This window comes from Oncorhynchus clarkii, chromosome 26, assembly GCF_045791955.1.
Source record: "Oncorhynchus clarkii lewisi isolate Uvic-CL-2024 chromosome 26, UVic_Ocla_1.0, whole genome shotgun sequence".
Lineage (NCBI taxonomy): Eukaryota > Metazoa > Chordata > Actinopteri > Salmoniformes > Salmonidae > Oncorhynchus > Oncorhynchus clarkii.
The window spans coordinates 1,524,264-1,549,578 of NC_092172.1; the positions used below are offsets into that span (position 1 = coordinate 1,524,264).

The 25,315-nt window shown below is 41.7% G+C and overlaps 1 protein-coding gene across 6 annotated transcripts in view; it reads left to right on the forward strand.

Annotated features, from left to right (window-relative positions):
* Positions 1–25,315, forward strand: part of LOC139385206 (dishevelled associated activator of morphogenesis 2) — a 228,096-nt gene that overhangs the window by 188,956 nt on the left and 13,825 nt on the right. For 3 of the 6 annotated variants that reach the window (XM_071130316.1, XM_071130317.1, XM_071130318.1), the window contains exons 11-17: positions 8,763–8,901; positions 13,794–13,852; positions 14,143–14,327; positions 14,915–15,202; positions 17,375–17,482; positions 19,958–19,987; positions 21,980–22,086. In XM_071130316.1, the coding sequence (XP_070986417.1) occupies positions 8,763–8,901; positions 13,794–13,852; positions 14,143–14,327; positions 14,915–15,202; positions 17,375–17,482; positions 19,958–19,987; positions 21,980–22,086 (916 nt within the window). The remainder of the gene's footprint in view (positions 1–8,762; positions 8,902–13,793; positions 13,853–14,142; positions 14,328–14,914; positions 15,203–17,374; positions 17,483–19,957; positions 19,988–21,979; positions 22,087–25,315) is intronic. The other 3 variants (XM_071130319.1, XM_071130321.1, XM_071130320.1) reach the window with 1 other exon arrangement.

Consider the following 25,315-nt stretch of genomic DNA (forward strand, 5'->3'; position numbering starts at 1 on the left):
AGACAGACAGCTCGGTGCATTCAACATGTCATACCTCTCATAAATAAAACTAGTGATGAAGTCAATCTCTCCTCCACTTTCAGCCAGAAGAGATTGACATGCATATTATTAATATTAGCTCTCTGTGTACATCCAATGGCTAGCCGTTCGGCCCTGTTCTGAGCCAATTTTCCTAAGTCCTTTTTTGTGGCACCTGACCACACGACTGAACAGTAGTCTATGTGCGACAAAACTAGGGCCTGTCGGACCTGCCTTGTTGATAGTGTTGTTAAGAAGGCAGAGCATCGCTTTATTATAGACAGACTGCTCCCCATCTTAGCTACTACTGCATCAATATGTTTTGACCATGACAGTTTACTATCTAGTGTTTCTCCAAGCATTCATCTCAACTTGCTCAATTTCCACATGATTTAGTAGAGGTTTAGGGTTTAGTGAGTGTTTTGTTCCAAATACAATGCTTTTAGTTTTAGAAATATTTAGAGCAAACTTATTCCTTGCCACCCACTCTGAAACTAACTGCAGCTCTTTGTTGAGTGTTGCAGTCATTTCAGTCACTGTAGTAGCTGACGTGTGTACAGTGCCTTGCGAAAGTATTCGGCCCCCTTGAACTTTGCGACCTTTTGCCACATTTCAGGCTTCAAACATAAAGATATAAAACTCTATTTTTTTGTGAAGAATCAACAACAAGTGGGACACAATCATGAAGTGGAACGACATTTATTGGATATTTCAAACTTTTTTAACAAAACAAAAACTGAAAAATTGGGCGTGCAAAATTATTCAGCCCCCTTAAGTTAATACTTTGTAGTGCCACCTTTTGCTGCAATTACAGCTGTAAGTCGCTTGGGGTATGTCTCTATCAGTTTTGCACATCGAGAGACTGACATTTTTTCCCATTCCTCCTTGCAAAACAGCTCGAGCTCAGTGAGGTTGGATGGAGAGCATTTGTGAACAGCAGTTTTCAGTTCTTTCCACAGATTCTTGATTGGATTCAGGTCTGGACTTTGACTTGGCCATTCTAACACCTGGATATGTTTATTTTTGAACCATTCCGTTGTAGATTTTGCTTTATGTTTTGGATCATTGTCTTGTTGGAAGACAAATCTCCGTCCCAGTCTCAGGTCTTTTGCAGACTCCATCAGGTTTTCTTCCAGAATGGTCCTGTATTTGGCTCCATCCATCTTCCCATCAATTTTAACCATCTTCCCTGTCCCTGCTGAAGAAAAGCAGGCCCAAACCATGATGCTGCCACCACCATGTTTGACAGTGGGGATGGTGTGTTCAGCTGTGTTGCTTTTACGCCAAACATAACGTTTTGCATTGTTGCCAAAAAGTTACATTTTGGTTTCATCTGACCAGAGCACCTTCTTCCACATGTTTGGTGTGTCTCCCAGGTGGCTTGTGGCAAACTTTAACCGACACTTTTTACGGATATCTTTAAGAAATGGCTTTCTTCTTGCCACTCTTCCATAAAGGCCAGATTTGTGCAATATACGACTGATTGTTGTCCTATGGACAGAGTCTCCCACCTCAGCTGTAGATCTCTGCAGTTCATCCAGAGTGATCATGGGCCTCTTGGCTGCATCTCTGATCAGTCTTCTCCTTGTATGAGCTGAAAGTTTAGAGGGACGGCCAGGTCTTGGTAGATTTGCAGTGGTCTGATACTCCTTCCATTTCAATATTAGCGCTTGCACAGTGCTCCTTGGGATGTTTAAAGCTTGGGAAATATTTTTGTATCCAAATCCGGCTTTAAACTTCTTCACAACAGTATCTCGGACCTGCCTGGTGTGTTCCTTGTTCTTCATGATGCTCTCTGCGCTTTTAACGGACCTCTGAGACTATCACAGTGCAGGTGCATTTATACAGATACTTGATTACACACAGGTGGATTGTATTTATCATCATTAGTCATTTAGGTCAACATTGGATCATTCAGAGATCCTCACTGAACTTCTGGAGAGAGTTTGCTGCACTGAAAGTAAAGGGGCTGAATAATTTTGCACGCCCAATTTTTCAGTTTTTGATTTGTTAAAAAAGTTTGAAATATCCAATAAATGTCGTTCCACTTCATGATTGTGTCCCACTTGTTGTTGATTCTTCACAAAAAAATACAGTTTTATATCTTTATGTTTGAAGCCTGAAATGTGGCAAAAGGTCGCAAAGTTCAAGGGGGCCGAATACTTTCGCAAGGCACTGTAGTGTTGAGTCATCTGCATATATAGAAACTTTACTCAGTCAGTGGCATGTTGTTAGTAAAAATTTAAAAAAAGCAAGGGGCCTAAACAGCTACCTTGGGGAATTCCTTGATCTAACTGGATTATATTTGATAGGTTTCCATTAAAGAACACCCTCTGTGTTCTATTAGACAAGTAATTCTTTATCCACATTATAGCAGGGGGTGTAAAGCCATAACACATACATTTTTCCAGCAGTAGACTATGATCAATAATTTCAAAAGCTGCACTGAAGTCTAACAAGACAGCCCCCACAATAATTGTATCATCAATTTCTCTTTGCATTGCACATACTGTCTCCTAGGCTGGTCCATCACTATAACATCTGCCTCACAGGCTGTTTTTTCAATGCCTCGCAAAGATGGGCACTGATTGGTAGATGTGGAAAAAATAAATAAAAAGCAGATGCTGACTATATCCCTTTGAGGATGGTGAAGTTATTTTTGAGGCTTTGGGTGGTGTATCAATACACCCAGTAATCACAAAGATACAGGCATCCTTCCGAACTCATTTGCTGGTGAAGAAGGTGAAATCTCTGAGCAGTGTCCATGAGTCAATGGTGATTTTCAAACAGTTACTGAGTGTAATGGTTGTAATATGAGAAAACTGAGGATGGACCAATAATATTATAGTTTCTTCACAATACTAACCTAATTGACAGAGTGAAAAGAAGGAAGCTTGTGCAGAATAAAAATATTCCAAAAACATGCATCCTGTTTGCAACAAGGTACTTAAAACCTCTCTGGGATAGGCTGGACGTAAATGTCCCACCTGGCCAATTGCCAGGGAAAATGCAGAGCGCCAAATTCAAATAAAATACTATAAAATTCTAACTTTCATTAAATCACACATGTAAGATAACAAATTAAAGCTACACTCGTTGTGAATCCAGCCAACATGTCTGATTTCAAAAAGGCTTTTCCGCGAAAGCATAAGAATCTATTATTTGATGATAGCACAAAAGTAAACAAAGAGAGAGTAGCATATTTCAACCCTGCAGGCACCACACAAAATGCAGAAATAAAATATAAATCATGCCTTACCTTTGACAAGCTTCTTTTGTTGGCACTCCAATATGTCCCATAAACATCACAAATGGTCCTTTTGTTCGATTAATTCTGTCGATATATATCCAAAATGTCCATTTATTTGGCGCGTTTGAGCCAGAAAAAAACAGCTTCCAATTTGCGCAACGTCACTACAAAATATCTCAAAAGTTACCTGTAAACTTTGCCAAAACATTTCAAACTACTTTTGTAATACAACTTTAGGTATTTTTAAACGTTAATAATCGATGAAATTGAAGACGGGTCTATCTGTTTTCAATACAGGAGGATCACAAACTAACGCTACTTTTCTAGTCTTGCGCAACTCTCAAACAGTACACATAACGTTACCTTGATCCAAGATGGCCGTACTTCTTCATTACACAAAGGAATAACCTCAACCAATTTCCAAAGACTGGTGACATCCAGTGGAAAGCGGTAGGAACTGCAAACAAGTGCCTTAGAAGTCTCGTTTCCCAATGAAAACTCACTGAATAGACAGTGACCTCAAAAATTATTTTTCTGAATAGTTAGTCCTCGGGGTTTTGCCTGCTACATAAGTTATATTAAACTCACAGACATGATTCAAACAGTTTTAGAAACTTCAGAGTATTTTCTATCCAAATCTACTAATAATATGCATATTTTATATTCTTGGCATGAGTAACAGGAAGTTGAAATTGGGCATGCTATTTATCAAAAGTGAAAATGCTGCCCCCTATCCCAAAGAGGTTTTAAGTAATACTGCAAAAAAAATGACCAAGAAATTAAGTTTTTGTCCAAAATACAAATTGTTATGTTTGGGGCAAATCACTGAGTACCACTCTTCATATTTTCAGGCATGGTGGTGGCTGAATCATGTAATGGGTATGCTTGTCATCGGTAAGGACAAGGGAGTTTTTTATGTTAAAACTAATCTTAATACAGCTATAAGCACAGGCAAAATCCTAGAGGAAAACCTGGTTCAGTCTGTTTTCTACCAGTAATTGGGAGACAAATTCACCTTTCAGCAGGACAATAACATAAAACAACAGGCCAAATCTACACTGCTTGCTTACCAAGATGACATTGAATGTTCCTCAGTGGCCTAGTTACTGTTTTAACTTAAATCAGTTTGAAAATCTATGGCAATACTTGAAAATATCTGTATGGCAATGATCAACAATCAACTTGACAGCTTGAAGAAATGTTTTAAGATTATTGGGCAAATAATGTACAATCCAGATGTGGAAAGCTCTTAGAGACCCCAAAGGACACAGCTGTAAAAAAAAAACAAAAAAAACATGTTTTTACTTATTATGCGGTATTGTGTGTAGATAGGTGAGGACAAAAATCGATTTAATCAATTTTGAGATCCGGTTGTAAAACAACAAAATGTCGATTAAGTCAAGAATACTTTTGAAAACTTTCTGAATGCACTGTAATAGGCCCAGACAGTACACTGTTATTTTTGTATCTAAGATGATTTTTCACTTTGGCGCCAGTCTTGTGTTAGCGAGGTAACTTTGGTCATTCAAAAATGGTTCACCTTTTAGCAAGGTACATTTCTATGGCATAGAATCCTTCAGAACTAACCTTCTCCTTGGCAGGTTAACTCATGGCTAATTCCGCTTACCCAAATTAAATTATAGAGTTGAGGACCATTGAAATCAGATTCCATTCCTCTCGCAAAGATTGTGTCATCAGCCCCTTCATTTGAGGGAGATGACTGATTTTGTTTGACACATTTAGCAATGGTTTAATTAAATTACATTTAAGTTAGCAATTAGCATTTTAAACTTCACGCAATGTAACACTTTTGTATGACTTAATACTAATTATAATATTGATAAAATGTAAACATAAATAAGCACACCAAAGACACCATTAACGATAAGTAATAAAATAAAGACTGCAGTTCTAAAAGCCTATTTCACATAGTCTGCTGATTTTGCAAGATAACTTTTATTTCATTTTGAAAATGTGGCACTGACTCGCCCATGGATTGATATTTCAGCATTGTCTCAATTAAGAGTTAGGCATTTGACTAGCCATGTGCGACATGCTCACGCAGTTACAAGCCTGCTAGATTTAGCGGCAGGCGGATGAACAATGTCCGCTGCCATAGTATGGATGAAGCCTTCGCTGGAATGTGAAGCTAACTGAAGCTGGTTAATTTTTAGAAAACCCTTAGTAGATCTAGCTTGCTTCGTAGGATATCCCTCAGGGCTGCTTGTTTGGTGAAGTGTACTTTTGATTGTTTACTTATTAAAATACGCTGCCTGTGGCAAGCTACTCACTGTCACCGTCATGCCTTCTTTCTCTAACTTTGTGACCTAGGGCTGAATGATGTTCAATGAGCGACTCGTAGAGCGCCTTCTACAGGCAATCATTGAACATTTTAAAAAATGAGCGCAAATGAGCAGACATATTTGTTTATTCTACAGTGGCTTCCGAAACTATTCACCCCCCTTGGCATTTTTCCTATTTTCTTACCTGGAATTAACCTGGAATTAAAATGTATTTCTTTTTTTTGGGGGGGGGGGGGTTGTATCATTTGATTTACCCAACATGCCTACCACTTTCTAGATGCAATTTTTTTTTAATTGTGGAACAAACAAGAAATAAGACAAAAAAACTGAACTTGACATCGTCCCCACAGTGACTGTACGTACATACCCCAAACAGAAGCCACAGGCAACAAGGCTAGAGCTGCCGCTTTCAAGGTGCAGGACTCTAACCTGGAAGCTTATAAGACATCCTGCTATGCCCGCCGACGAACCATCAAAAAGGCAAAGCCTCAATACAGGGCTAAGATCAAATCGTACTACACCAGCTCTGACGCTCGTCTTATGTGGCAGGGCTTGCAAACTATTACAGACTACAAAGGGAAGCACAGCCTAGAGCTGCCCAGTGACACAAGCCTACCAGACGAGCTATATCACTTCTATGCTCGCTTCGAGGCAAGCGACACTGAGGCATGCATGACAGCATTAGCTGTTCCCGATAACTGTGTGATCAGCACTGAAACTGTGTTTCTAGCAGATCACCATAGTCCCTGTGCCCAAGAACACGAAGGAAACCTGCCTAAATGACTACAGACCCGTAACACTCACGTCCGTAGCCATGAAGTGCTTTGAAAGGCTGGTAATGGCTCACATACACACCATTATCCCAGAAACCCTAGATCCACTACAATTTCCATACCGCCCAAACAGAACCACATATGTTACAATCTCTATTGCACTCCAAAAGGAACACCTACGTGAGAATGCTATTCATTGACTATAGCTCAGCGTTCAACACCATTGTACCCTCAAAGCTCATCACTGAGCTAAAGATCCTGGGATTAAAAACCTCACTCTGTAATTGGATCCTGGACTTCCTGACGGGCTGCCCCGAGGTGGTGAGGGTAGGTAGCAACACATCTGCCACGCTGATCCTCAACACTGGAGCCCCTCAGGGGTGTGTGCTCAGTCCCCTCCTGTACTCCCTGTTCACTGTATGGCCAGGCACGACTACAACACCATCAGTAAATTTGCAGACGACACAACAGTGGTAGGCCTGATCACCGACAACGACGAGACAGCCTATAGGGAGGAGGTCGGAGACCTGGCCTGGTGGTGCCGGAATAACAATCTTTCCCTCAACGTAACCAGGACTAAGGAGATGATTGTGGACTACAGGAAAAGGAGAACCGAGCACTCCCCTATTCCCATCGACAGGGCTGTAGTGGAGCAGGTTGGAAGCTTCAAGTTCCTTGGTGTCCACATCTCCAATAAACTAGAATGGTCCAAGCACACCAAGACAGTTGTGAAGAGGGCACGACAAATCCTATTCCCCATCAGGAAACTAAAAAGATTTGGCATGGGTCCTCAGATCCTCAAAAGGTTCTACAGCTGCAACATTGAGAGCATGCAACTTAACTGGTTGCATCACTGCCTGGTACGGCAATTGCTCGGCCTCCGACCGCAAGGCACTACAGAGGGTAGTGTGTACGGCCCAGTACATCACTGGGGCTAAGCTGCCTGCCATCCAGGATCTCTACACCACGCGGTGTCAGAGGAAGGTCCTAAAAATTGTCAAAGTCCCCAGCCACCCCAGTCATAGACTGTTCTCTCTACGACCGCATGGCAAGCGGTACCGGACTGCCAAGTCTAGGACAAAAAGTCTTCTCAACAGCTTCTACCCCCAAGCCATAACACTCCTGAACAGGTTATCAATTGGCTTCCCGGACTATTTGCATTATGTGCCCACCCCCCCAACCCCTCTTTTTACTCTGCTGCTTCTCTCTGTTTGTCATATATGCAAACTTTAACAATACATTCATGTACATACTCCCTTAATTGGCCCAACCAACCAGTGCCCCGCGATATTGGCTAACCTGGCTATCAGCATTGTGTCCTGCCACCCACCACCCACCAATCCCTATTTTTCCCACTGCTACTCTCTGTTTATCATATATGCATAGTCACTTTAACCATATCTACGTGTTCATACTTCCTCAATCAGCCCGACTAACCGGTGCCTGTATGTAGCCTCACTACTGTTATAGCCTCACTACTGTATATAGCCTTGCTACTATTATTTTTCACTGTCTTTTTACTGTTGTTTTTATTTCTTTACTTACCTATTGTTCACTTAATACCTTTTTTGCACTATTGGTTAGAGCCTGTAAGTAAGCATTTCACTGTAAGGTCTGTTAAATTTGGCACACTTGACAAATAAACTTTGATTTGATTTATAGCAAAGGGGGTGAATACATATATACACAGCACTTTTCCGTTTAATTTTGTTTTGAAACAAGTCATTTTTTTCACTTCACAAATTTTGACTATTTTGTTTATGTCCATTACATGAAATCCAAATAAAATCCTTTTAAATTATAGGTTGTAATGTAACAAAATAGGAAAAACGCCAAGGGGGATGAATACTTTATACTGTATGTATATAATATCTGAATTGTATCTTTGGAATGAAGTCCAATACAATTTTTTTTGTGAAAGGGTAATGTCGGACAGATTTATCGGTCGGCCTCTGTTACATCAGCTTCCCAGGTTGGTCACTATTACATCTGCGTCCCAGGTTGGTCACTATTAGATCTGCCTCAAAGCCTGGTTCATCACTATTACATCTGCCTCACTGTGGTCAAGAATAAGTCTCCAGACGTGTGAAGACAGTGTACCTTAACTGATAAAAAGGATTGACTCTAGTCATCACTGCAAAGGCTGGTTGATAATGATAGCTGCCTCAAAAGTTGGTCAATGTTTCTGCCACTACTCATAACCATGAATCCATGGAGCCATTTATACCCCCTCTTACAAAACACACCAGTTGTTCTTGAAGAAAATCTTCTTTTCTGAATTGATGAGAGTGGTGAGGCTAAAATCTTAACATTGATCATTGTCATTGAAGTCCTTCTGCTTGTCCTCCAAGGAGCTAACCTTTCTTCATCGGTGTGTGTGACCTTAGAAGTTTATTAACTCTGTTTGGTGTTTTCCAGACAAACGCGGAGGGGGCAGTCTGCAGCATTGGCAGCTCCTAGACCGGATCCTGCAGCAGATAGTTCTACAAGATGAGAAGGGAGAGGACCCGGACATAGCGCCCCTAGACAACTTCAGTGTCAAAAATATAATTCGCATGTGAGTATCCTGGCCTCACACGATTTGTGACACACCAACATAGATACACACTCTCACTCATACTCACGGACACAACTAAAAACACGCCCGGATGTTTGCACACACAATGTTGCTTATGATCATGTGTCTTCATGTTGTCAAGCAACTGTGTTGAGAAATAGAGCTATTATGAGAGATTTTCTTTGTTGCTAGAGCTGTATATAGAACCTGACTGAACCAAGTAGGAAATTCAAGAGACACATGGAAGCATCCTTTTGGCATAACATCTTGTGCTGATCAAAGACTTCCTTGACATCGACAGCTGCTGTTATGACACAATGTTTCAATCTTGGTGGGAACACACAAAAATACTGAAATAGCCCACTGTTTGCTTACCAGAGTTCAAAGAGAGTGAAGAGAATGGGGTGGGGCATCTTTTGTTCACAAAACTAGACAGGATTTCAACTGGAAATTCAACGTGGGCTGCGGAACAATTCCCTACCTTTATTCTCAGTCTGCAGCCCTTCACTCCCCCTTATGGATTTAAACAGAATGGACTGATATAGGAAATATGGCGAAGACACCCTCTAGCCTTAACATACACCAATCTAATGCTATCGTATCCACAAGGGGGAGTGAGCAAGTGCACCTTTCATGGACAATGTATAGAAAATTGGACTGCAGCCATAAGCTGGGCCTGAGTGAGGATTCAGGGAAAGTGATTGGTCAGAATGGGGAGGTGGGGTGGCAGCAGGGGGTTGTGGGATTGCACGGTACCTGCCTCACTCTGTGAGGTGAATTGTCATGAAAGCAGAAGCGAGATCAAAAGGAATTGCTGTAATCGTGTTAGCCGAACGACTCCACGATTCCCAGCCCAGTCGACCATGTTACATTGAATCAATTTCTAACATTTTTGACATGTGTTTTTCTGGATTTTTTTGTTGTTATTCTGTCTCTCACTGTTCAAATAAACCTACCATAAAAATTATAGACTGATAATTTCTTTGTCAGTGGGCAAACGTACAAAATCAGCAGGGACCAAATACTTTTTCCCTCACTGTACATGTAGGTTGAAATGTCCAAGTTCTGTCTCTTTCCCCCTCTCCATCTCGGTCTCCCTTCATCTTTCACTCTCCCTCCCTCTCTTCCTCCCATGTCTCCTCATAGTCATACTGTACACCCCCCCCCCCCCCCAATATCTCTCTGTAATTCTTAAAACAAGCTAAGAGCAATGATTAATGTGTTTAGTCTTCTCTATGAAAGCACCACAAAGCATCGAGAGGAAACCTAGGCCAACGCTAGCCACTCAATTGACTTTCACTAACCATTGTTTGTATAATTGGTACACTTCGGTGTGATTCTTTCCAGTAGCAAACTGGGCAAGGTTGGACTCAAGTCCACCAATTGTGCCTCCATTAAACAGTTGAAATATTTAATCATGTATACATTAATGGCAGGCTTGTTTTGTTTCCATATAAACCCTCTTGGAGTATTGTGCTTGGAAAATAGTATAGGTTGAGAGGGAGAGGGTAGAAGTTAACTAAGTTATAGTCAACTATCGAAAGAGTACAGTGCGTCGGAGCCGTTGGAGCCATTGTTTGAGCCATTGTTGTTGATGGCAGACGCTCAGGAGTAGACGGTCTGAAAACAAATAAAGACAAAGTCGTTAATCATTTGTAGTCGCTGTGAGGACGGCTCTGGCCAATCGCCTGCACTGACAGAAATGATCACTCCTCAAAACTGTTTTATTTTTATTTTTTAAACTAACACATCCCTAGCAAATAACTGTCATTCGTTGATGGGTTTGAGCTGTTTAATGTACTTGGTTCTGAGATGAGTCTTGTCAAAATGTATTTTTTTTCCCAGGTACACTGTGCTTTGAGTGTAACAAAGTTGTATATATTTACAAAAGTGCACTAGTGATCTCAAAAAGTCACCTTGTCATCGTCATCTCTTCTAGGCATGAATCTGTGCAAACTTATTTGGCCATTTCCTAGTCATCAATAGACGGTCAAAAAAATGTGTCCATGTTCTCTGTCTGGATCTTCATTCTAGTTCTCTCGCTCTCTAGCTCTCTTGCTGTCTCACTCTCGCTCTCTCTCAAACTCTATTTCCACTCCTTCACCTCCAGCCATGGGTACCACCATTGCACCAGGTGTCTCTGTCTCCATCATCTAGTCCTTCATGGCGCTTCCATTGATCATCTTTACAATTTCTTAGTCTCTCTCATATCTTCCATATCCAATCTCACACTTTCACCCACTGTCAAACATGCTGTACCACTGTACCTATTGTAACATATTGATATCAGGGCCCGTGTTCACAAAGAGTCTCAGAGTAGGAGTGCTGATGTAGGATCAGTTTTGCCTTCTAGTTTGCCATAAAGAAGTTGATATGACAGGGGAAACCTAATCCTAGATCAACACTCCTACTCTAAGGTGCTTTTTAAATACAGTCCTTAAACTCTAACCCGGTATAATGTATAGCATTGAAAACCTTAATTTGAGAACAACATCTATAAATGTGAAAATAACAATGCAGCCTTATAGCCTTGATTGCATATTAATGACGACGTGCTATGCGAAGTTGGATAAATTACATTTCAACCCAGTCAGCAAAGCCAATGAATCGAAATTGCACTCATTACCAATTGTTCGCAAGATTGTGCAAACAGAGCTGGTCGCCTCGCTTCAAGTCCTTAGGAAACTATGCAGTAATTAGTTTTTATTTCTTACATTGTTAGCTCAGAAAATCTTAAGTGTAATTACATATAGCCCGGAAGAACTATTGGATATAAGAGTGACATCAACTTACCAACATTACGACCAGGAATACGACTTTCCCGAAGCGGATCCTTTTTTCGGACCACCACCCAGGGCATTGTATCTAATCCCAGAGACCGAACCAAAACAACGTTGTCACCGCAGGAGAGGCAGAAGGAGCGGCCTACTGGTCAGACTTAGAATGCGAGCACACCACCCACCGCCTCCGAGCATATTAGTCGCCAATGTCCAGTCTCTAGACAACTTGGTGGATGAAATTAGGGCAAGAGTTACCTTCCAGAGAGACATCAGAGTTTGTAACAGTCTCTGTTTCACAGAAACATGGCTCACTTGAGATATGTTGTCAGAGTTGGTACAGCCACCGGGTTTCTTCATGCGTCGCACCGAAAAAAACAAACCTCTCTCTGGTAAGAAGAAGGGCGGGGGGCGTATGCCTCATGATTAACGACTCATGGTGTAGCAATAACAACATACAGGAACTCAAGTCCTTTTGTTCACCTGACCTAGAATTCCTTACAATCAAATGCTGACCGCATTATCTACCAAGAGAATTCTCTTTGATTATAGTCACAGCCGTATATACCCCCCCCCCCCCCCTCTCCCCAAGCATAGCCCTGAAAGAACTTCACTGGAATCTATGTAACCTGGAGAACATATATTCTGAGGCTGCATTTATTGTAGCTGAAGATTTTAACAAAGCTAATTTGAGAACAAGGCTACCTTGTACATTGACTGTAGTACCCGCTCGAGCAGAACACTGGACCACTGCTACTCAACCCCGCCCTGTGCAATTGGGTCCTGGACTTTCTGACGGGCCACCCAAGGTGGTGAAGGTAGGAAACAACATCTCCACTTCGCTGATCCTCAACACCGGGTCCCCACCAGGTGGTGTGCTTAGCCCCCTCTTGTACTCCCTGTTCACCCACGACTGCGTGGCCATGCACACCTCCAACTCGATCATCAAGTTTGCAGGCGACACAACAGTGGTGGGCTTGATACCAACAATGACGACAGCCTACAGGGAGGAGGTGAGGGCACTTGGAGTGTGGTGTCAGGAAAACAACACTCAACGTCAACAAAACAAAGGAGATGATTGTGGACCACGGGAAACAGCAGAGGGAGCACCCCCCTATCCACATTGACGGGCCTGTAGTGGAGAAGGTGGAAAGTTTTAAGTTCCTCGGTGGACACATCACGGATAAACTGAAATGGTCCACCCACACAGACAGCGTGGTGAAGAAGTGGCAACAGTGCCTCTTCAATCTCAGGAGGCTGAAGAAATGTGGCTAACAAACTTTTACAGATGCACAATCAAGAGCATCCTGTCAGGCTGTATTACCGCCTGGTATGGCAACTGCCCTCAAACGCAAGGCTCTCCAGAGGGTATTGCGGTCTGCACAATGCTTCACCGGGGGCAAACTACCTGCCCTCCAGGACACATGCAGCATCCGATGTCACAGGAATGCCAAAAAAGATCATCAAGGACAACAAGCACCCGAGCCACTGCCTGTTCACCCCGCTATCATCCAGAAGGCGAGGTCAGTACAGGTGCATCAAAGCTGGGACAGAAGCTGTTTTTCAGTCTTTCGATCTCAAGTCCATCAGACTGTTAAACAGCCATCAATAACATTGAGAGGCTGCTGCTGACCCAAATCACTGTCCACTTTAATAACTGGATTTAATAAAGGTATCACTAGTGAAATTAAATTATGCCAGTTTAATAATATTTGCATACCCTACATTCCTCATCTCATATGTATATACTGTACTCTATACCACCTACTGCATCTTGCCTATTCTGTTCAGCCATCGCTCATCCATATATGTATATGTACATATTCTTATTCATTCCTTTACACTTGTGTGTACAAGGTAGTTGTTGTGAATTTGTTAGATTACTTGTTAGATATTACTGCACTGTCGGAACTAGAAGCACAAGCATTTCGCTACACTCGCATTAACATCTGCTAACCATGTGTATGTGACAAATACCATTTGATTTGATTTGAAATGGCCCATTTTCCTTGTATTGAATTGATCGTTTGGCTCGATTTAGTGTGGACCATGGAGCCCTGTTACCAAATAGACTTTGATCAGGTTAAGAGCCATGTTGTTTGTCTTTCCTCACAGGTTGTTCAATGAAAATGAGGTTAAGCAATGGAGAGACCAAGCAGAGAAGTTCAGGAAAGGTAAAACGGTATCTTCTACATGTTTGAAACATCGCCATATGCTGGCCATAGTGCAGAAGTGCATCTATGGGATTGTGTTATGCCTTTGGCCAGAGATGCAGAGAGCCGTGTGTGTGTATTTGTGTCTGCATGTGTCCTTCTGTTTGCTTGTGAATGTCTACCGTGTGTGGGTGTAGTGTGTGCGTTTCTGTTTGTGTGTGTGTGCAAGTCCGAGTGCTTGTGTGTGCGAATTTGAGAATATACAACAATTTGAACAGCAATGATATCTTCTACACCATGTGCTCTTTTAGACCACTCAGAGCTAATGGCCAAGCTGGAGCGGAAAGAGAGGGAATGTGATACCAAGACGCAGGAGAAGGAGGACATGATGAAGACCCTCAATAAGATGAAGGACAAACTACAGAGAGAGGGAGTGGAGTTGCGGTCAGCGCGGGACCAAGTGCTCGACCTGCACTCGCGCATCAGTGACATAGCAGTAAGCATGCTGTCACAATTGTTCTTCTTGTCCCACTGTTTTAGGCTGTGTCCACACAGAGACGGATGAAATCGTATATGCAGTCATTATTGTGTTTTACTGTTTTAGTCCATCAGTCAAGTCTCAAGTCAATTATTTTGGGACAAGATGCAAACTCGAAGAGGCGGGCATATTATGTGTATTTTTTGACGGACAATCATTTCAGTTGTCCATCATCCAACAAATGACTTCCATTGAAAAGTTTTCATTATTAGATGCAAAATCTCTGTCTGTAGCCTTAGGGTTGGCAAACTGTAGTTAAAGATTGAAATTCAGAAAATCTTTGTTGTCCTGTTGCTAGCAATGGAGTTTCAACAGTATACATATGTTTACACATATTTCGAAAAGGCAAACACATAGTCATGTTCAATTACATACTGTTCGAAGGTTGGTTTGAAACCACATGTTATATTCTTAAAGTGATGCCAAATGCTTCATAGTTTGTTTTAGTTTAATGGTGTGCAAATAAAAGTATTTAATAAATTGTTTGATTTTCTTATTTCTAACAAGTAAACATCCTCTCATTTTGTCTTTCTTTCCACCAATAGGGTGACAGCGTACCTTTCCCTCCTCCGCCCCCTGGTGGCCCCGTCCCCCCTCCCCCCATGACTGGAGGCTTCCCTCCGCCCCCTCCCCCTCTGCCATTCAGCTGCCCTCCTCCTCCCCCTCCTCCACCTGGAGGCCCTCCTCCTCCTCCTGGAGCTCCACCCATCTTCTCTGGAATCCCACCTCCTCTGGGCCCACCTGGATTTATTACTACTGCTACCATGCGCTCCAAGTCTATCCCGCAGCCCTCGCACCCACTCAAATCCTTCAACTGGGCCAAGCTGGGCGAGGTAAAGAGTACTGGTCTGTTGTCTGATTTCACTGAAATAACCACTTCTAGGGCTACATTTAATATAAATATATTTGTGTTAATGTACAGTACCAGTCAAAAGTTTGGAAACGGCTACTCATTCAAGGGTTTTTCTTTCTTTTTACTATGTTCTACATTGTAGTACACTAGTGAAGACATCAAAACTATGAAATAACACAAATGGAACCAGTAGTAACCAAAAAACAGTTTTTTTTCAAAGTAGTCACCCTTTGCCTTGATGACAGCTTTGCACACTCTTGGCATTCTCTCAACCAGCTTCATCTGGAATGCTTTTCCAACAGTCTTGAAGGACTTCCCACATATGCTGAGCACTTGTTGGTTGCTTTCCCTTCACACCGTAGTCCAACCCATCCCAAACCATCCCAATTGGGTTGAGGTAGGGTGATGGTGGAGGCCAGGTCATCTGATCCAGCACTCCATTACTCTCCTTCTTGGTCAAATAGCCCTTACACATTCTGGAAGTGTTTTGGGTTATTGTCCTGTTGAACAACAAATGATAGTCCCACTAAGCGCAAAGCTGTCATCAAGGCAAAGGGTGGCTACTTTGAAGAATCTCAAATATAATATATATTTTGATTTATTTAACACAATTTTTCCCCCTATTATTCTACAATGTAAAAAATAGTCTAAATAAATAAAAACCCTGGAATGAGTAGGTGTGCAATTTAGACTATGAAGACGAGGTTGTTAGCATTCCAGCTTGGTCCTTACGTTGGGGATTGATGGTATATTGCAACAGAGCACTGTGCTAGCATTTCACTATGAAAGGAACCCATTTTGTTGAATTGAGTTTCTCAGGACAGAGAATTTGCAGTAGACTATTCTGCCCTGGGTTAACTTTTAGTAAGTACATCATTTGTTACATGGGTCGTTCCACGAAATGAGTGCCTTTTGCATCCCAATATTGAATTTTAAAAGCCTGTTATATTACATGAAGTGCCCTTTTAATATAGACCACATTGATAATTCAATTAATCAGATTTTCTAGGTGAGTTGAGGCTTGCTAAAGTGCCAAGATTCTGCATTTCGACGTACCCTCCATCAACCCTGTGTCATTTCTCTGAAGAGTTTAACCAAGTTTCACTATCATTGTAAAACCCTAGTTATGTTGTTGCTTTGACAGTCATTTCTGAAGACTATTATTTATTTAATGTGATTAGTGATTAAGGATTTATTTAGATACGTCTCTTATTTTAAGGTCAACCCTGTTAACATGAACTGAACTCTCGTTTTAAATTATGAAACTGTTCCTTTATCAATATTTGTTTCAAAACAAATATTGAACCCCAATAGTCAAATCATAGAGTAAAACAGGTAAGCTGGTTCTACTCTTTTTGGCCATTTTCTGTTGTTTTGTGGTGGAAAACGGTGAGTCGACCATAACACTTCAACCCTGTTACTCATAAATAGGCTAAAAATGTTTTAAGTTTCATTTTTTTTGGTGACGCTAGCATTCAATTGCCAATCCCTGTTGTACACAACAAGCTTCATTACTGGTCACAAGGGGATTTATGACTGATTTAAGAAGAAATCGTCAACCATGTCACGGTCAATCCTGTTACTTTTTTTGGCACTAAATTGGTACTTAATATAGTCATTTTTTATTAAACCTCTAGAGATGGGAAAACTGTTAAGTTGACAAAATGTTAGAATTAGTTGAAATAAAAAGTCTATTTTGACCTAGTTACACTTCTCAAAAGATGATGTAGGATTTAATTTTGCCTGAAATGACTAACATTGCTAACTAGCTTGCACACAACTAATTAGAAAAATAGTAGGCCTATGCAGTAGACTGTTCTGGGGCTAACTATTAGTTAGGGCATCATTTATTACATCGTATAATCGCTGACATTCTTACACTTACACTTGTCTGCAATCATCTCTGGCACACAGCACCCCCCCCCCCCCCCCCCCCCCCAATCCTCGTTTATTACTGTTTATAATCTGGTGTAGGGTGAAGTTGCCCCTAGACGGTGATCTTGGGTCAGTTTAACATTTTCCCCACTAATTATTAATTTGAGGATCTGTGGGAGGGGGAGCTGATCCTAGATCTGTAACAGCAGGAAACTTCAGAGTTTGTAATCCACCCTCAATTTATGGCCACCCTATGTCCCGCCTGTGTACCCCGCAGAATAAGATCACTGGCACCATCTGGCACGACGTCGATGACCTGAGGGCCTTCAAGATCCTCGACCTCAAGGACATCGAAAAGATGTTCTCGGCCTATCAGAGACAGCAAGTATGGACACTTTGAATTGATTGGATAAGTAAAACAGCATTTTTAGTTAGTGGGGCATTGTCACCTAAACTGTCAAATATCGTGGGGATTGATATGTGTCTGTGTGCGTGCATGCTGGTAGTGTATGTAAAAATATATAGACATGCACTGTGTGTTTGCAGTGGCAGAAAGGGATTGATTGTGTTTGAAGTAATGCATTGAGCCTTGACATCTTGGTGTGTGTGCATGTGCTTGTGCGTGTCTATGTGTGACAGAATGTATGTATGCTTGTGTGTGTGTGCGTGCGTGCGCGTGTGTTTGAGTGGTTTTGAAGAGTCCGGAGTCTGGCTTACTCATGGCTTTATGCTAACCTTAGGTGCTGTTCCCTCCTGAATGGCTGATTGTGTGAATGTCAAAGAGCTGGAGCGTGTCTTCAGTGCATTTGGTAGGGGGCGGGCAAGGTTCTTCAGTCTCATGGGCTGCACCCCAAATGGCAGAGGGTAGAGGGTGCATACTGAAATACTCCAGATATAACAGACTGACCCTAGCCCCCCAATAAAGTCTTAAAGGTTGAGACTGAGTTTGCGTCTCTCACATGGATAGGCAGACCATTCCATAAAAATGGAGCTCTGTAGGAGAAAATGTGTTTTTTCTCGGTAAACAATCAAGCATAATTCACATTCATTACATAGGCCTAAATGAAATTGATTTTATGTTCAGTACTAGATGTAATGCAAGATATCCTTGAGTGTCCTGAAAGGCATCTGCCAAATAAAATGTGTTATCTGATAGGCCAGTGCTTGACTCATTTTGGGTGCTGGTGCCATTTGTATTTAGATACATTCTATAGGTGCAGGAAAATCATAAAAAAAAATGTTTTGTAGCTCAATCTGATTGTGTAAAGCGAAGCAATGTGCTTAATATTAGGAAACTTTAAACTTTTTTTAATAGAGGCCATCGAAACTCAGTTCTCACACACAGTTGCATAGCATAGACTATAGAAATGTTGCGGCAACATAGGCTTATAGGAACACTTTTTTAATTCTATGCATCAACCAGCCATGAGGAGCTGGATCTCGCTGCGTAGCAGGTGATCCTATGTCACCCTGAATAGCAGGGCTCTCATGAAGTGTTTGATTTGATTTTCGATGGCATTTGCATTGATGTCAATGATTAGAGGGACAATCGAGCGCTGAATATCAGGCCATTAGGGACTGGCCGTTAGCAAGTTTGCTAGGCCACTAATTACCATCAATGGCAACAGAGCGCACTTTTGGAGAAGCCTAGTTTACTATGACTCAACTATGATGTTGAATTTGACTGCAGTCATGACTTGTGACTGCCGGTGTGGCAGTAATATGATCATCATAATAGCCCTAGTCAAAAGTAAGGCACTATGTAAGGAATAGGGTGCTATTTGGGACACAGCCATGGAGTAGGCTAAAACAAAGGAACCAGTCAATATCGTCACTGTCATGAGGACTTACCACACCCCAGACTTAGCCAAAGACTTATATTTCTGTCAGGACCTTGAAATAGGGTGATTGGGGGACAATGCGCTACAGTATTTGCGTACAAGGGAACGGAAAAGGAGGATACCTAGTCAGTTGTACAACTGAATGCATTCAACTGCATTTAACCTAAAAACCTTAGCTGCTAGTTAGCTATTATGACTAACTTTGCCTATACATGTTTTTGAAGCTAATGTACTTAGCAATGATTTAATCATGTACATGCACTCATTTTAAGTCTGTACCGGTGTACTTAAGCTAATTAAGGCTAACTCATCCAGTGATATCAATGGGAGGTCCTAATTATCTTCAAATTTCCCTATTGGGTTTGTATACAAAATGGATTAAGCAGTAATTTGCTGGTAAGCCTAATATCAATAGTTTAAACAATGTTTTACCTACAGACTTAGTAAGAGGGTCATAAAATGGAGGTATGGAGGTATTACAATAGTTTGTGTAACATTTAAAAAAACATGTTTTATTGGTTTAATCAATAAACTGCCAATTCCTTCGCCCTTGTTGTTCTTATAAAGGGCCGGCTATGATTAATGGCTCATTTGAAGACTGTAGTGAAAGTGATTCATGAATGATGTTTATTTATACAAGTAACCAATGGTCTCGTCCTGCATTGACAAGTGCTGTATTCCGTTTGATGGTATTCCAACGGTTATATACGACTAGTCTTCCTTTCTAGACTTTTAATTGGTCATTTTATCCACTAATATCATTTTGTGATGGGTTGCTTCCCAAAACCTTTTACAAGCTCATCACCACCAGTAGTGATGAAACAAGCCCTTGAAGACTTTCGATGAACCAAGCCCCCCAGAGACATCTGCACTTTTGCATTCTAGTATGTAGTGGTGTAGTCTCTAGTTGCTAGCTACTGTGGTTTTGCCTTTCTTTGCTGGCTTGAAGTGCTAACCTTTGCATGTGTTTCGATTTTGGTCTCTCTCGCTCTCTCTGCACTCTCCGACTACCTGGGCAGGAGCTGCTCACTAACCAATCCTTCAAGCAGGTGAGTCTCGGGTCTCTCGTGCTCCCACACTGTTACCTCTGTCTCTCCTTCCCTCCCTCCCTTCCTCTCTCCCTTCTCCGAGCACACATGGGCTGCCACGTGGATAATCATGTAGTGTTTGAAGTAGCTAGTGGCGTTATTGGTCTTTTGACCTCAATGGGGACTTTCTGGTGAATTAAAGGTTTAAATAAAACATGTAATACATATTGGAAAATGAACCATTTATAGTATATTTCAAGTTTAATTAATTGGCTTGCTTGATTAGAGGTTAATAAGCATTACAAATGTTTTCTAAATGTACTTACCTGGATAAAAAGGGTTAAATTAGTAAACAAATAAGATAACAGCAGAGATAGATCTGTTTTAACAGTGATGGTTGAAGATTGTGCTTTTAATGATATCTTAGTACTAAAACTGTCCGTTGGATAACATATCTAAAAATGTCAGTCCGCTCATGACTGACAGTGAATTTAAAAGTGTCATGGTCAAATGAGGTAGCAGGGTTGGGATCAGTTCAATTTCAATTCAGTCATTCAGGAAGTAATCAAATTGGAATGTGAGCTTACTTCCTGAATTGACGGTATTTACATGTACAGTACTTGTGGGAAAGCAATCAGTGGTAAATCATCAGTCAGTTGTTAACAGCACTTCTCAGTTCTGACCTTAGTTCATGAAGCCTTTAATGCCCCTAGTTGGGTTCATGAAGCCAAAGTGTAATTTCACTATCAATCATCATTATCATAACCATCATCACTAAACTACAATGAACAAAGTAAGAAAAGTATGAAGCAGAGCGCAGTTAAGTCCACTTAGCTAAAGCCAACAAACAAGTGTGGCCAAGAACACAAAACAAGGTTCCCCCACTACCTTTTGATCACCCCAGTTCATTGTAACAATTATAAAGGTGTATACATCTGGAGTGCGTGCGTGAGTAGAGATAGCAGGGCTGGGCGGCTGCAGTACAGCAAATGGGAGTGGTCCCTTGACCCTGTGCCATCCTGCCAGTCAGGCTTTGCTGTAGAACTATTGGTCAATGCAGGCATGGAAGAAAAGCATCTTTCTTTGGAAGCCAGTAGCTGTTTCAAATGCGTCATCCTTCCCGTAACCCCAAAGGGACATTTCAGAAGTGCAGGAAGCCTGCTTAGACCATAAATAAAATATACTTTTGAACATTTCAACCCCAGACAGTTTTTAAACATCTATTCGTTCCCCTTGTGGATTTTTTAATACTACATTTGTGTGAAGTTTACCAAAATATCTGACAAGCTGCCTCGCACCCAGTTCGTAGCACCGTTTCATGCCTTTTCGGAAATGTTTATGGAATAGACTGCGCTTTGTTCTTGATGGTGACTCACCAAAAAGCGTTCCTCCCAAGACCTATTTTAGATTTTCTGCTCGTACCGAGATGGACTTTTGAAGATCTTTTTGTCATGGCTTTTCTGAGCTCTTCTTATATGCCTGACTGCAAACGCTTCATTTCATCAAGATGTTTATAAGACCTCCATAATGCCCTAACGAAAACTGACATAAACACTCGGTGACAGTTGAAAACCTTTCCTGGCCAGGTGCCTTTGCCAATGGTTCTGGGAAGGGTGATTGTGACCAAAGGCCAACATTGGCACAACCTTAGCATTCAACCACAGGGGAGGGTACAGTATGGTAGTATTGTGGGTAGACTTCAATTTAGGGGCTTTAAATACCCTTCTCCTTCACTAAAGTGTCCATTAGTCACATTTCACACGAAAAGAAGTGGCATCACACGTCTTCCATCCAATAATTTGCTAATTGGCCTTAAACTGAACATGGGTGTGTTTGAAATGGCACCCATATTCCTTATAGTCCACTACTACCAGGGCCCGCCTTGGTCAACAGTAGTGGACTATAAAGGGAGTAGCGGCACTCAATTCCATTCTCACTTGAGGTGTCAATGCCGTATACTGTCAGACACTGATCTCGTTTCTTCTCTCCTCCCTCCCTTCTCTCTCTGTGAAGAAGGAAACAGGCTCGATGGATGACCTGTACCTGAGCACTCGCAAGGTGAAGGAGCTGTCGGTAATCGACGGTCGCCGTGCTCAGAACTGCGTCATCCTGCTCTCTAAGTATGCACAATCCCCTCCTGTGTCGATGCATGTAGTCTTTTCATGTAACCCTGGGACATCAGGACTCATTTAGACACATACAGAATTAGAGGGTAGTACAAAGAGGTGGGAGGAATAGTTGGAAGGGTGGACTCTGGGATTGAAACTCAGCCTGGTAGGGAACAATATATGTATGTGCCTAGAGCGTAACCACTTCACAACAGCCACCACATATAGGACTCAGTGTTGTTTTGTTACGCACATCACATTATAGTCCAGTCTCAGATCTATTTGTGCTCTGTAGCCAACTACTATGGTCGTTACAGGAGTTAGCTATACAACACAAACCGATATAGGATCCAGGTTAATCGCATTATAATTCTCAACCCTTTTAACCATAAAGATGGCATTATATTTGCCTTTGGCATCTATCTTTGCAATATATTATGTTAGAAAGTATGCAAGGTACCCTGAACTATACTGCAAAGTAAGTACACGGTAACTCAATTGACTCCTCTGTGGTGCCGTGGTAGCAAGGAGGTGGGGGGACGGGACCTCCGAGGGTCAAGCGTTCCACAGAGATGCTGGCCCATGTTGACTTAGATGCTTCCCACAGTTGTGGCAAATTGGCTGGATGTCCTTTGGGTGGTGGACCATTCTTAATACACACGGGAAACTGTTGAATGTGAAAAACCCAGCAGCATTGCAGTTCTTGACACACTCAAACTGGTGTGCCTGGCACCTATTACCATAACACTTTAACTTTCTTTAATATTTTGTCTTGCCCATTCACCCTCTGAATGGCACACATCCATGTCTCAATTGTCTCAAAGATTAAAATTCCTTCTTTAGCCTATCTTCTCTCCTTCATCTACACTGATTTGACAGGTGACATCAATAACTGAAGCTTTTACCTGGTCAGGGTATTTTTAATGGACTCCTCAAGGAGGAGGAGATCTGTTCAGGAAATGCAATTATATGGCATAGTAGTCATTTAGAAGAGCAGGGATTTTTAAACTGGAGCCAAGGATGTGTGATTTGAAAAACATGACATTCCTTTTTGCTGATTTGTCGAAGTAATTGGGGAATCACAGTTATAAGCATGACTGAAATGATAAATGTCTAATGTCTAGACAAACAGTATAACTTCTCCTCGGGGGATGTCCAGTCACATAACATCTTGACTGGGATACATTTTTGTCACTTCCAAGGAGGTTATTCTCCCCCAATTCACAATATGGCCATTTGTATACTTTAGTGCCCTAAGAAAGATGATTGAGTGTCTTGTCCCACTTCACAGATCAATAGACAGGATTTTAGAGCCCCCACATGCCCTGGAGCTCAGGTCACTGTCTTTGCCTATGTCCCAAATTGCACCCTATTCCCTATGTTGTGCATTACTTTTGACCAGAGCTCTATAGGCCTAAGGGTCCCATTTAGGATGCCGCCAATGCCATTGCCTAAAAACTAGTGGGTACATACACAGGCCCAACCATTTCCAAATGAGGTCAGTCTGTAGTCAGTAGGGCTTTGTTGTGTACTGTGTACTGCCAGAGAGTGTCATCGATCCAAACCCAATGCAGTGGGTTGATCAACTCTGCTGCTGTTGGCCATACTCTCGAGGTCGAGTATGGTCTGGTAAAGCAGTACAGTGTATGGAAGTTACCCTACGGTACTACAGTACATTGGAGTGATTGTGTTGCTTGTACTGTTGGCTTTTCATTAGTCAATCCTTTGGTTATGTTATAACCTAGTTGAACTGATAGGTTGATATGCTAGTATTTGAGCACAACCAATTTACTGTGCATGGCGAACTCATTTTGACAGGCTATTTAATGTGAAGTGCTTTGTTTTGTTAGGTTCTAATTTTGAGTAAATAACTCACGGACACTTAAGAAGCTTAACCAAGTTTAATTCTTCCCAAAGGGTCGATACAGCTGTAATTCAGACAAAAAACATTTCACACAAGCACTGATATTTAACCCTTTCTCCTAGGCTGAGTCTTCTCCTCCACAACTGAACAGCCAATGCATCCCTCTTGCTAGACAGAACCTTAGTGATATATGTTCTTCCTCACTTCATCTAACCTGACCTCTTCCCCAAAGTGCTCACTCCTCCCCAGGTCAAGGCTGTCATGGTTATAGATTCCAGACTGTGTCTCTTCTCCTCCTCCTCTTCTCCTTCCAGAGTATCCCTGATGGCTAACAATAACATATCCTGTATATACAGTATACATTACCCTCTCTCCCTCAGTGACATTGTTAGTTTCTAAGATCTCCACCCGTCTCCCCTTATCAATGCCTTCCACATGTAATCGCATCCCTGCACTCAGCACATTCCAAGCTTAGCTGCACACATGATATACCTTCCTCCTATAACCTGTAAGTTCTGGTGTAGACCCTCTAAACCTCAGCACTCCATCAGTGACATGAATAAGTATATTTTCATTCTCTCAGAACCCAACAGTTTGCATTGTGTAACACATTGCCTGGTGGGGATAATCTATATTGACTTTTCAATATGAACCCACATTGATTGGAAACATGGCACCACTGTGTGTTTGTTTGCAAATGGTTGGTTAGCTTCTACAGTGCTAATTGTCCCCCACCCTTGAAATTGGGAGGGGGACTATGGATCTGTCTCTGTCTGGATGTACTTTAGTACGTACGTCACACGTGATATCTCAGACACCACTGGCCGGATTTTGGCAAACCTTAGGTGAATAATGCAGGTAGGCTAGTAGTTAGTGTTGGGCCAGTAACTGAAAGGATGCTGGATCGAATCCCAGAACTGACAAGGTAAAAATCTGTCATTCTGCAAGGCAGTTAACACACTGGGAGCCGAAGACGTGGATGTCGATTAAGGCAGCCCCCCGCACCTCTCTGATTCAGAGACACATTTCAGTTAAAGGACTTCAGTTGTACAACTCACTAGGTATCCACCATTCCATTAATGCATTTTGACATAGAGATCCGGCATTTACAAAAGTACACACATTGGCCCAATTTGGGAGCTGCATCATTCATGGGGGATGACATGTTTACTGTTGCCTTGTGAAGAGAGAGAGTTTGTTTTACTGTTCTTCAACAAGGCATTGTACAAGCTAAACTGTGGGTACAAATTACATTTAAAAATATTAATTAAAACACAGTAAACAGAAGACATAAGCGAGCTGAGGCAGTTAAGTCACATATATTGTAGATACAGTATCCCTCCTGCCTCCCTGCAGTTTGCAGTTTGTATCATCATT